The 13,412-nt window shown below is 50.0% G+C and overlaps 1 protein-coding gene and 1 long non-coding RNA gene across 2 annotated transcripts in view; one reads left to right on the top strand and one right to left on the bottom strand.

Moving 5' to 3' along the window:
* Nucleotides 1–13,412, top strand: part of HTR4 (5-hydroxytryptamine receptor 4) — a 66,003-nt gene that overhangs the window by 44,283 nt on the left and 8,308 nt on the right. The window contains exon 8 of the mRNA XM_033517787.1: nucleotides 131–498. Coding sequence (XP_033373678.1) covers nucleotides 131–498 — 368 coding nt within the window. The remainder of the gene's footprint in view (nucleotides 1–130; nucleotides 499–13,412) is intronic.
* Nucleotides 12,506–13,406, bottom strand: LOC117245125. The gene is made up of 2 exons (XR_004499371.1): nucleotides 13,016–13,406; nucleotides 12,506–12,918 (listed from the first exon to the last, which is right to left on the bottom strand). It is a non-coding gene; the product is annotated as an uncharacterized LOC117245125 (long non-coding RNA).

Raw genomic sequence — 13,412 nt, 5'->3', positions numbered from 1 at the left:
CCAGGAGCCACGGCAGCACCCACAGGAGCCACAACAGCACCTCCAGGAGCCACGGCAGCACCTCCAGGAGCCACAACAGCACCTCCAGGAGCCACGGCGGCACCTCCAGGAGCCACGGCAGCACCCACAGGAGCCACGGCAGCACCCCCCTGACCAGCACAGCACCCACCGCATGAAAACCGAGACCAAAGCTGCCAAGACCCTGTGCATCATCATGGGCTGCTTCTGCCTCTGCTGGGCCCCGTTCTTCGTCACCAACATCGTGGATCCCTTCATAAACTACACGGTGCCCGGCAAGCTGTGGACGGCCTTCCTGTGGCTGGGCTACATCAACTCGGGCTTGAACCCTTTCCTCTACGCCTTCCTCAACAAGGCTTTCAGACGTGCCTTCCTCATCATCCTGTGCTGCGGTGACGAGCGCTACCGAAGGCCTTCCATCCTGGGCCAGACCGTGCCCTGCTCCACCACCACCATCAACGGCTCCACGCACGTGCTGAGGTGAGCGCGGCCCCGTGCTGGGGCTAGCGTCGGTTTTGTCGTGTCTTGGTGGTAAAAATGGGAAAGGGATGGGGCAAAAGCAATCCTGGGGATGGGTTTGCAGGGAGCAGGTTCTCCAGAGGCGTGCCCAGGAGAACAGGAGGATGTCCCAGTGTTCTCTTGGGAGGATGTTCCTAGAGCTGGAGAATGGGGAAGTTGTGTGTGGATTTTGGCGTCATTTGGTCGGAAGGGAACCATTTGACCTCGTGGATGCTGCCTGCTGCATCTTCTTTAGGAAAGGGACCAAAAGTTTCTGGAAATGTCGTGCCAGTGGGATTTTACAGCTGGTTTTTGTCCCCTGGCAGGGAGAGCAGTGGAAAGAGGGACAGAGCTTGTGCTGAACTCAGCTGTGACAAAAATTGTCACAATAATGAACTGTAAATAGGTGGGGGGTTCTGGGTGTTCAGGGTTCTGTGCAACACCAGACTGAAAAAAAGCCAAAATCATCTGAAAAATGCTGTGTTCCCCTTGAAACAGATTGTTTACATTTCTTCTGTCATGAGTAGATATTTATTCAACACAAACCAACAAACTCCTGCCTCCATGAATCATTAAACTCTTGTACAGCACAAGTGGATGGGGAGCCAGGTCAGCATTGCTGGAATTCCTGGATAAAACAAGTTGTGAAATTTTACCACAGCGAAGAAGATGACTTTGGGTGAAATATATTTGAGCAATGATCAGAGCAGACAAACTCTGGAACATCTGGGTCAGGAAGGTCACTCTGGTGTGCTCCCATTTCCCCTCAGAAGTGCTCAGAGCACTGCATTGGTCTCTTCAGGGAAAGCTCTAGTGAGAGCTTTATTTACCACTCATTTTCCAGCACTGAGAGGTCTCCAAATGTCAATTGGATTTCTCCAAAGGAAAAAAAAATCCTGTTTTTTTCTCTTGAAAGAGCCAAGAGAAACAAAGTGGGGAAAAACAAACAAGCACTTTGGGGGGCTGGAACTGCAGTGAACCCCAGCATTCCCTGCTGCCACTGGAACGGGAGGGCAGCAACTCAGGGCTCCAGTTTTTAGAGATTTAACAACTCCACTGGTGCACTGGAATAAAAAGAAATCCCTGCTGGTTGTAGGAAAGAGGTCAGAGCTGCTGTGGAGCAAAAGGATGTGTGATCACAGAATCCTGGAAGCACAGAATGGTTTCTGTGGGTGTTTGAATGGTTTGTGCTGGTTTTGTGAATGGTTTGTGCTGGTTTTGTGAATGGTTTGGGATGGTTTTTGAATGGTTTGGGATGGTTTTTGAATGGTTTGGGGTGGTTTTTGAATGGTTTGGGATGGGTTTTGAATGGTTTGGGATGTGTGGCTCTCATGCAGCATTCCCCAGAGCACAGGGTGGTCCTGGGGGTGGAGCAGTGACCCCACCCCACCTGTGAGGGTGGGATTTCAGGGGCTGCAGCCGTGGCTCGGCTCAGGAAGGGCAGAGGTTGCTCCCCAGAGCTGCTCCTGGTGCACCCAGCAGGTCTCTCACAGATCTGGGCTCACAGGTAAAACATCTCCTCCTGTTCCTCTGTCCCTCATCCTTCCCTGGGCACTGAGGCAGAGACCACGGAGCTCCCCAAGGCACAGCAGCACACTCAGTGCTGGAAAGGGTTAACATTTCTGCCTGGCAGTTTTAATGATCCTGCAGGATGAATCAGAGCTCTGACAGGTTCATTAACCCCCAGTGGATCCCTCTGTCTCCCTCTTCCCTCCATTCCCCAGTGCTCCCTGTTTCACATTGGATGTGCACTGGGCATTTTTGGAGGCATTTTGGAATTGAGTGAGGAGTTTTTGTGCTGGTGGCACCTGCAGAGCTTTGGGGTCTGTGTTGTCCCCTCTCCAGCAGTTCCTTTACTCATGGCACCATCAGGAAAGTGCTTCCCCCCTTGCCAAGGTGCTGATAAAGCACATTCCCACTAAATTATTTTATTTTTTTTGGAAATTCCTCAGCAAAAGCTTGAGAAACACAGCAAATGATGAGAATTTTAAAATGGTGATTTCAGTGGTATTTCATTCATTTTGCCCAGGGCAGGGCAGCCAGAGGTTGCTCAAGATGTGTTTTCCACTCCAGAGGTTTCAGTTCAGGGATCAGCTCCCTGTGCCAGCAGAAGAGGCTCCAGACCAAGCCCCAGCTGAGGGGATCTGATTGCTGCCTGGAAATGCTAATATTGTTAAATAGTCAAGAGGTAATTTGGTTTTCACCTAAATTTCATTAGCTGCCAACCTCTAAAGGGATTCTCTAAAACTACAGGGGATGATTAGACTCAACAACAACTAAAACAAGAGTTTTGTCATTTATTAAAGGAGCTTTTTAATTTTTTAATGAAGCTTTGCCAATATTTACATCCAAACTTAGGTTCCAATTTCCCTGGCGTGGTTTTCCAGCCTTTGTGTGAATTCCCTGTGCCTGGGGTCCTGAGCAGGGCACAGGGAGCTGTGACCATCAGAGGTCCCTCAGATTTGGGCTGAGTCAGGGAGCACAGGGAGATTTGGGATCTGCTGCAGGATCCAGGGGCAGAGGAGCCCTCAGGTCTGGGGATGTGGGGGTCCCACAAAGCCCAAGTGTCAGAGGAGCCTCCTTCCCCCAAACCCTGCTCCCCAAAGAGCAGCACACTGCTGAAGCCTTGTCCCAGCTCCAAAAATGCCTCACTGGAGGGAACAGAGAGCTCCTGATAAGAGAAAAGCTTCTTGTAATTGTGCTGAGTGAAATCAAGATATTTATCTTATTTCCTACAAAGGAGAGAGGGGATTAGACTTTTAAAATACCACAGTTTCCTTCAATTTTCGAAAGATAATCTCTTTCAATATGCCTGGATGTTGGAAAAAGAGATTAGAGTGAAGCTAAACCCCTTTTTGTTATTTGGCCTAGTACAAGTTGAGGATCAGAAGTTGTGCAGCAGTTTGTGTCTGGTGGGGAGGCCGAGGCTCTGCAGGGCACCTTGAGCTTTGAAATGAAATGAAACTCTGCTTTGTCTGCCTTTAACTGCACCATTGGTGCTTTGGGAAACAGAGGCAGCTGTGCTGTGGTGGGGCAGGATCTGCCTTGCAGCTGGAATTAGGGATCCATGATCCAGATCCAGAGCAGAGCCCTGCTGGCCCCATTCCCTGCAGCTGGAATGTCCAACAGCTCCTCCTGACAAAGCCCAGACCTGCTGGAAACTTCCCACTTAAATAACATCCACACCTGCACTGAGATAAACCCCAGACATCCTCACAGCACATTCTCAATCCAGCTCCCAGCCCTCTGCCAGTCTCTCCACTCATTCCAGAGGTCCAAAACAGGATTTAAAACTCATTTTGGTACCTGAATAAACTCTATTATGGATAGAAATTTGCTCTCCACCTACTTGCCTTCTGTTTCAAGTGACCTTTGAATGTGTTGGGCTGGTTCTCTCCTCTCCAGAGATTAATTTGGTTTATCAGCAAAGTGTTCTCAGCATGTGCAAAGAGCTCCACATGCCTTAGGGTTAGAAATTCTATAGAAACCTCAGCAATTATTGCCATGTTCTCAGGGCAGCAGTATCTCCAACTCAGAGCTAATTGTGTAAGTGCATTTTAATTTTAGGTTCACTTCTCTGTTCTTCTTTTCAATAATTCTCTTCATTTCTGATTGCTAGAGGAGAATTTATTTAAGCATCGTGTGCAGCACCCCATTGTAAACTCACAATGTGGAAAAGCTTCCCTGTTGCTGGGTTAAAATTGCTTTTAAGGCTTTTGGGGTGTCTGTGGGAGAGAAAACCTTGTTATTCCTGAGATATTTTGGCCAGAAGTTTGGTATTTCCAAGAAGGTGTCAAGGACTTTCAGCACATCTGTTATGATCTGATTGATTTTAATAATTTGCCATTTTGGGGATCCTGCCCATTGCTCACCCACCTGTGATCCCAGCCCTTGGGCAGCTCTGAGCATCTTTCCACCTCTAATGTTCCATTTCAAAATGGAAAAATGGCATTTTGAGGGTTTGGTTTGATTTATTTGGCACAGCAGAGGCGATCCTTGCCACCATCTGCTGCTCAGTGCATCCTGGATGGGTGACCTGGCCTGGGAACTGATCCAGAGCCAGGCTGCCTTTGGGTTTGCCACCAGTAAAGCTGCACTATGGAAATGTGGGAATTACATCCTGCCCTGCAAATATTCCATCCCTATTAAAGCCAGTTGATTCAGGCTGTTCCTGCACAAGCTGATGATTTCCAGTCCTCACTTCTGCATTAATCTTTCTGCTCCGTGGCCAGGACAGACCATTCCAGCCATGCCAGAAAAGAGCATTTTAAAATGCAGGTAACCAGATTTAGGAGGCAGTTTGGGAACTCCCCAGGGACTCCTACCCTGGATTAATGAAATTGGATTCCAGGAGGCACTGACACATCCAGGCACGGGTTTGAAATGAGTTTTGCACAGCAATCCTTGGGATAGGCTTGGCTGTATAGTTTTTCCTTGCTCCAGCAGGACTGGGCTGGGAATGGGAGCATTGCTGGGGTTCATCTGGAATTCCTCCCTCTCTCTGCTGCTGTTTCCCCTCAGAGAAGGCAGAGTTCCCTTCTTGCTTCTTTCAGCCTTCCCTGGCAGTGGTTCCAAAGTCAGTCATGTCCCTGGAGTGTGGATTGTGTCTGACACTGTCACTGACAGCCTTTCAGAGATGTTCCTGAGGATTTGGCAGAAGGGTTGTTAATGAGGCTGTTAATTTGTGTCACTCCACTGAGCCATCAAAGCACTTCAGGAGCTGCAGAGCAGCGGCACTAAAGAGCTTCTTGCTTTTTCTGTGAAGTGTTTGAGTTATTGTGGAATCGCTGAGGCTGGAAAAGCCCTCCAGGGCTGAGTCCCTACCCAATCCCCACCCTGTCCCCAGCCCAGAGCACTGAGAGCCACATCCAGAATTCCCTGGACACCTCCAGGGATGGGGACTCCAAACCTCCCTGGGCAGCCCCTGACATTTTTTGTGTATTTTGCCTTGATACAATGTCACAGCCCAGACAATGTGATGTCCACACAGGAGAGTTTTCCTGCTCTGAAATCCTTTCTTCTCTCAAAATGAAGTCTAACAATTCCTTTAACCTCCATGCTTTCCAAGCTCTGACTCCTGGCAGTGCTTTTCCCACCGCTGAAGTGAAGCCACTTCTGGAAAAACACATAAACAACGGGTTTAAGTGCAATGCACGCCAATATATTGTGGAGATTTATTTAGGGATTGGAGGCAGCAATATGGATTTGTCCCTTTGCAAAGCTACATGAAACACAGCAGAGCCAAACAGCCAAACTCAAGTACAAAAGAAAAGAAAAATCAAGAAACTGCTCATGTCTCATATTAATGTTATCTATGAGTAACTTTATCACTGATTGATCTGTCAGTGCACAGGAACAGTCCCAGTTTCCACTGATATATTAAAGGCACATTAATGCATTCGGGGAGATTCATGCCCCGTGCTGCTTTTGTGACAGGCTTTTATAGCACATAGTTGGTATTTATTAGCAAGGAAAGCACTTCATAACGCTGGGATCCAACGTCTGACACGAGAACTGCACAAAGCAACTGCTCCACAGGCAGGAAAGCAATTAGGAGTGACACTTGCACGAGTGCTGCCAGGAGATCTTCAGGGAGCTGCGTTCCACCGAGCCAGCAGGGCTCTGGGGCTGGGAATGTTTTATCCAGCAGGAGCATCCTGTGCACCTCCCCAGCCAGGGATGCACCTCCTGCAGCCCCTGGACATCCCTGGAGATCCATCCTTGGGCACAGCCCTGCTCAGCCTCTGTGGGAGTGAGGAAAACACCAGGCACTGACCTCTGCTCTGGGACAGGACCAGGGAAGGGCTGGAGCTGGGCCAGGGGAGGTTTGGGTTGGATTTGGGGAAAGGTTTTTCCCCCAGAGGGTGCTGGCACTGCCCAGGCTCCCCAGGGAATGGTCCTGGCCCCGAGGCTGCCAGAGCTCCAGGAGAGCTTGGACAGCACTCCAGGGATGGAGCTGGGATTGTTTGGGGGGTCTGGGACTGGATGATCCCTCCCAGCTCAGGAATTCCATGGTTCTATTCTGTGAGAGAGCCCCATAAAACACCAGCTCCCAGAACTCAGGGAAATGAATGATGCACTTCAGTGACAAACCAATTCTTCTGTTTTTGAAAGGATCTTTGTCCTTGATAAATTTTAAAACAAGCCCATAAAATCCTTTAAAATAAGCTGCAAGCTAAATTAATTTCCTTTAAACCCTCTTTCCCCACTATGCTTGGCTTCACGTGTGTTTGCCTGGGAAGATTTGGCTGTAAAATTGTGTCTGCTCACCTTGCAATTCTTCTTGTCCCATAATTAACAGTTGGGTAGCACAGGCTGCTGGGCTCCCCTGGGCTTCCCTGCCCTTTCTCCTCCCTCCTGGGCACAGGACACTCACAGGGGTCCCAAGCCCCTGTTTCAGACCCAGCTACATTAAGGGACAATTCTACATTATCCTCTCATGACATAAGGAAAGCTGTTTAAGGAATTGTAGATGCCTGAAATTTGATTTCTTCCAATCCAGGACTGCTGTTTTATAGCAGAATCTTCTTTTCCATGTGCTCTGTTTCAGCCTCTTGGCTCAGGAGAGCAGTGCAGGATGAGGGTTACAGCTGGTCAGTGTTTTAGGAACCCCTGGAATTCCCTGTTACACTTCGGGGCATTGGTGGGAGACCAGCAGCACCTCGTTCCCAGCCTGTAGAGGGGGATTTTGAAGCTCAGCCTTGCAGCCAGGCACAGTTCCAGCTTTGGGGAAGATTAAGTGGTAACTGATGTCCTCCTGCACTGCAGACTAAGCCAGGGAGCTCAGCTATTGCTCTCCCATCTGTACTTTAAAACCCAACCCAGCATTTCCAGCACATTGGAGCTGTCAAAAGACTGCAGGATCACCAGCCAGGGATCTCCAGCAGCTCTGCATTGCCTCCATAAATCCGATTTTTTTCAGCAGTGAGCATGGCTGCTAAAATCATGGGGACAAATTAAGTGGCCAAGTTAAAACTCCCTGGACTTTGGTTCAAGACCAGATGTGGCTTCCTGCAGAGAGGATCCTCAGCCAGACCTAAGGGGTGGTTGGTACCCATGGGATGATGGGGAGGAAGGCAATACCCAGCTCCCAGATTCCTTCCAGGGCAATGCTGAAGAGGTTTTGGAAAACGGGCTCAGCAGAGAATTCCTGCCTAAAACCCTGTGGGGTGATAGGAGAAGGATTTTCTTGAAAAGCAGAATGGTTTATGGATAAAAGGACTCCACCTGATGGCTCAGGCGGTGCTAACACAAAGTCAGGCTCCTTTTAGTGGGAGGTTTGGGAATGTGGCTCTGACTCTGATGCCATTGACTGCTCAGTGTTTGATGTGGGGCTGTTTCCCGATTAACCAGCACTGTGTTTTTTCCTTTTCCCCCCTTAACTCCCTCACTGTGTCTGTCTTTGCTCCTTCCTGCACTAAAAGTGGCTGTTCCTCTGTCTCCAAGCTCCTCCTGCTCTTCTGCAGCAGACCAGCTCCTGTCTAGCCATGACCATGCTCTGTAAGTCCCTTCTTTTATTACTGCAGCTCTGTCTGTTCACTGTTTATTGCAACCCACTTGAAACCCTCCCTTATTTCTGGCTGAACGTTTGTGGGGTGGAGGCAGCAGCCCCAGGGGAGTGGGGATGTGTGACAGGACACTGGGAGTGGGCTCCTGGATACTGTGGATAACAGGGATATTCCCTTTGGGATGGCTGATCTCACTCCAAGGAGCAGGGTACAGCCCTGCAGGGTCTCCTCAGAGGGCAGCACTCAGAGAAAAGTGGGATACAGGGAGTGGGTTTGGATGTCAGGAAAAATCCTTCCCTCTGGCTGCTCCTGGATCCCTGGGATTTCCAAGGCCAGGTTGGACCTGTGTGAAATGGGTTAAACCTGACAGCTCAGAGGCTTCCCCTTCCCTCAGAGGGTCCAGCTGGGCTCCTCTCACCCTGGGAATGCTCCAGGCCAGGCCCTTCCTGACATGCAGCTCCAGAAAAGTGGAGTAAGTGTGGAATTGGGTTCTTATTTCAAATGTTTTTGGAATGAGGGCAGGGGGAAGGAGCAGGGCTCATCCCAGGACTGAGGAAATCCTGTGGTGGTCACAGTGACAGCCCCTGTGTCTGGGAACTGGGATGGACAGGATTGACAGGCTCAAGGACTGACAGGACACAGGGAATGCAGCTCTCCCTTCGGTGCCACAGCCCCACAGCATCCCCAGGTGCCCATCCCTTCACCTGCAGCCCCAAATCCTGGGCAGGCTCCCACTAAACCTGAGATTATCCAGCAGATTTGTGGCAGGCAGGGGCTTCCCTCTCCTTTTTCCCTTCAGTGCTTGTGTTTATTCCTCGCTCAGCACACAGATTTCAGGGAGGCAGCAGATTTCAGCTTCACTCCAGCAGAGTTCAGGGCAGATTCTGCTCCCTCCATCTGGAAGTTTCCTCAGGCAGGTTCCCTGGGAGGGCTGGGCACACAGGGAGGCAGAGCTGTGCTCGGGCTGCAATCTGCTCCCTGCAGCTCTGCAGAGCACCCAGAGCCACTGATGGAGAGCTGGCACCATCCTCCAGTCCTGGAGGAAACAGAGAATCCTGTGATGATTTGGGTTGGAAGGGACCTTAGAGCTCACCTGGTCCCTCCCCTGCCATGGGCACCTTCCACTGTCCCAGCTTATTCCAAGCCCTGTCCAGCCTGGCCTGGGACACCGAAGGATTCTTCACATTTTGGGATCTAAGGCATCTGAGCACTCCAAGGTCTCAGTTCCAGCTGTGTTCCTCCAGCCCTTTGTGCCTGTGAAATGTCCTCATGTGAGTGTTTCTGTCTGCTCTCATCCCTCTGCAAACATCCCCGTGTCCATCCCTTCCTTGTGATCCATCTTGGCTGCAGTTTTCCCAAAAAGCTGCACTGGAGAGAGGCTGCAGGTGTCATCAGCTGGGTGTGCTGATTTCTGCTGGAACAATCCAAGCCCAGCTGCTGCCAAACCCTGTGACCCTTGGACATGACACCTCTCCCCTCCTTCTGCTGGGCACAGAGAGGGAAATCTTGATTTTTTTCCATTGTATCTATGCAAAATAGCTACAAAATCTTACCCATCTGGTCTGGTAGGATTTTACACTTCCCTGGTCAAAGTGATGAATACCTCCCTCAAGGTCAGGACAGCAGCAAAAGCAGCTCAGATTTAGAAAGCAGCAAGGAGCAAGGACAAAAAAATCAAAATGCACTGGAAAAAGCTGCCCTGGGCAGCCCCTTCCATGCTCTGGGCCAATTTTCCGTGGTCTAGAGACAGAACTGGGGTGATAAAACTGCTTTTTGTTCTCCTGCTTCTCTCTTTGTCCTTGTTTATGTCCCCCAGTTGATTTTGGCACAGTTGTTATTGATTAAATCCTCGGTGAGGCTGCAGAAAAGTTATTGGAGATCGTGCTGGGGTTTTTTTGAGGCTTAGAAACACTGAGGGAGAAGTCGTCAGTGCCTCTTGTAGGAACAGAGGTGATTGAAACACCTCAGGCATCAGAAAAAGTGTTTTCAACTTGTAACTCAAACCTTTCCCCACAATCATCTGTGGAGGCTGCAGGATGTGCCTGGAAGGAGAAGGAAAAGCTCCTTTTTTTTCTCTTTTTTCCTACATGAACAACTCCTTGCTGAGGTAAGGAAGATCCCTGGTGGGAGTTATGGCTGTAGTGGCACAAGAGATGTCTTGGAAGGTTTCAGCAGCAGAACCCAGGGGCTGCCCGGTTTTCCAAAGCATAAATCCTTCAGTTTTGAGGAATGCTGTCAAGGAACCCATGGAAACAGGCAGCTTGGAGCAGCCTTCCAGCTGGAAAGACAGTGAGAATGATCAGTGCTTCGTTAGCAGCACGACTCCAGGATTAATTGCCAAGTGGATTTGTGGCAGTTTGCTCGGCAGGTGCAGCGTGTGCCCTGGGAATTCCACGTGCTTTTCCCAGAATGGAATGAACTCCAGGGCTGTGCAGCTTTTCTGGCTTGGATCCAAAGGGAAGGAGAGGAAAGCTGCCATGGGGGGAATCGGGAAAGAGAGGGAGGCTTTCCCTTTTTCCCAGCTAAACCCCAGGGTAAAGGAGCAAACAGGCACATGTGTGTGTGTGTTCTGTATTCCAAGGGCATGTTCCAGCAGCCAGCACCTCTGAAGGCTTCTCCAGACACCCTCACTGGGACCTTTTCCTTAAGATTTCAGGGATTTCTGAGCCGAAGCTGCTCCTCCCCAGGAGCACGAGGAGGAGCGGGGAGGGGATGGAGCCATCGCCGTGGTGCAGATGGCAGCGCCATTTCCAGAGCTATAAACACTCTCACTGTCATAGCTCTTGGCATGGTACTGCCATAAGCACTGGACTGCCAGCAGCTGGCCTTGGGAGGGCCTGGCCCACCTGGAATTGCCTCCTGGGATTTCCCTCCGTTGGGATGCAGCCGGTTCCCGAAGGATGGATGAAAGTTGGTTCTCAGCACTGGAGTCTCCAACAATCACCAGGCTCTCCTAAGCCACAGATCCCTGCAGGGATTGCTGAGGCAGCCAGACCTCCCTGCTCGGGCCAAGAGGAAGCAGAAGGTTCATGGAAATGTTGGGAGCAAAGCAGTCAGGCTCTGCTTGTCTGTCTTTGGGAATTATTGGAGTTTTGCAGTGAGTTTGGCTGGGTGAGGGGGAGCAATGTGCCCACCCTAAGCAGCCCATTCCTGGGGTTGTGGAGCTCCTGTGCTGCCCTGCAGCTGTGTTCCTGAAGGAATCACAGCTAGAGAGAAGATTCCTGGTGGCAAAATCATCATGAGTGGAGCTGCCAAGCAGAGCAGGAGCGTCAGGAGCCCTGGGAGCTGCGGGGTCACAGCGCAGTCCCTGCCTCTGCTCCCCTTTGTCCTTGCTCCAAGAGTTTTCCTGCAATGTTCCTTTTTGGCAGAGAAGAGGAGCCCCAGCAGCTGCAGGCTCTGCTGGCAGAGAGATCAGTGTGGATGTGCCAAGGCCCCAGGCAGGTGTGGGGAAGGGAATGCCCTATTCCCACAAAACCCTGGCAAACAGGGAGATAATTCCCTGCTGGAATTCCCTGCTGGAATTCCCATCCATGGCCAGCTGATCCCTTTTGGGGCTGGCTCAGACTGTGGGGATGCACAGGGGTGAAGCTTTTGGAACAAGAACAAGCTGTAAACTCTTGACAAATCCCAGATCTCTCTGTGTCCCACGAGTCTGATTCCTGCTCCAGCAGATCCCACAGGGATCTGAGAGCCCCAGCAAGGGGAAATGTGTTCCTGGCTCAAGGTGTGCAATAGCAGGGGTAGATTCTGGTCACTGAAAAGTCCAGGGATTTGTGACAAACCCACAGTTTACTTGGCCAACCCTCTGGAGACATTCTAAGAACTAATTAAATCTTTCATCTTCTGGATTAAACTCTTGTGCAAAACATCCCATCAAACAGAGACCATTACATGGTGTGTTAGTGTAATTAAATAAAGAGAGAACTGAGCTCCAGAGATGCCCACAACACTTAATTAAGATTAATTAAGCAACATGAATTACAGCTGGAGAGGATGAAAGGGAGCAATTCAGAACTGGCTCAGCAAAGGGGTGGGATGCTGGCTTCATCAATTGTTTTTCAGAGCAGCTTCCCCAGCCAGGTTTATTTAAAGGGGTTGGGTTTGGCCCCTGGAGCAGCCCCACTCTCCTGGGATTGCTGGGTAGCACAGATACAACTCTGCCAAAATAAACAAGTTTTCCTTCACTTCCTCTCTGAGGCAGCAGCATCATCTTCGTTCCTTAGAATCAGAGAATTCCAGAATGGTTTGGGTTGAAAGGGACCTTAAACCTCATCCCAAATCACCTCCCACTGTCCCAGGTGCTCCCAGCCCTGTCCAGCCTGGCCTTGGACATCCCCAGGGATCCAGGGGCAGCCACAGCTGCTCTGTGCCAGGGAGGAATTCCTCCCCAATATCCAACCCCAACCCGCTCTCAGCTTGAAGCCATTTCCTAAATTATTGGGCAAAGCCCTTCTTTGGCTGCCTCAACATAAGACAAAGAATTGCACCACAGAATTTGGTTTATTTTATTGAGACCAGTGATTGTTGTGGGAGAGCCCAAACTCCAGTCGGTTACATTGGGAACTTGATGGGTGAAAAGCAATTTTCTGTTCCATTTGCCACATGTATCACTGCTTTGCTTTTCCTCAGGAAGGAAGAAACATAAATCTGAGCAGATTTTATTTACCAAAGCAGGGACTAGGGCAGAGATTTATGGGCTGTGTCATCTCCTCTGGAGCAGAAAATAGACAGGCCCAGGGGTAACCAAGGGATGGCACAACCTTCAGGAGTTTGAACTTATTTGTTTGCTCTGCACAGCAAATTTGATGGCAATGTGTGAAGTAATGGACAGGAAGGGTCTCACAGGTGGCCCTGAAGGACACTCAGATCTGCAGAAAGACCAGGTTTTTGTGCTCTTGAAAGCACAAAACCACAGAAATAGCCTGGTGTTAGCAGCAGGGATATGGAAATGAAGGGTTTACACACACAGGTGTTTTGATGGCCTTGCTTACCTCCTCCTGTGCTCCAAATCAATTCATTGATCAGAGGAACTCTTCACGTCCCAATCTACAGAGAATTTCTCTAAGCTGCTGAGAGCTGGTTTTACTCCGAGTAAAAAAAAACAAACCCCAAACCCTCAGAGAATAAACAAATATCTGCTTGATTACAGTCCCTGGTTTTTTGGGTTCCCCTCATGCTCCCCACAAAACAAGCTGTGCCTTTAATTCACATTTCTGCCTCTCCTTATCCTGGACTTCAAATGTTGAGCTTGACATTTTTCTTTTGGGCACTTTGAGGAGCTCTGGGGCTCTGCAGAGGAAATCCAGCTTTTCCTCAGGACTTGGCTCCTGGAGAAGCTGAGAGGGATCAGGGCCTGGCAGATCCTCAGCTCCTGGAGAAGCTGAGGGA

This window comes from Parus major, chromosome 13 (assembly GCF_001522545.3).
Source record: "Parus major isolate Abel chromosome 13, Parus_major1.1, whole genome shotgun sequence".
Classification (NCBI taxonomy): domain Eukaryota; kingdom Metazoa; phylum Chordata; class Aves; order Passeriformes; family Paridae; genus Parus; species Parus major.
The sequence above is the reverse complement of the archived record's forward strand: the minus strand, read 5'-3'. Positions and strand labels throughout refer to the sequence as shown.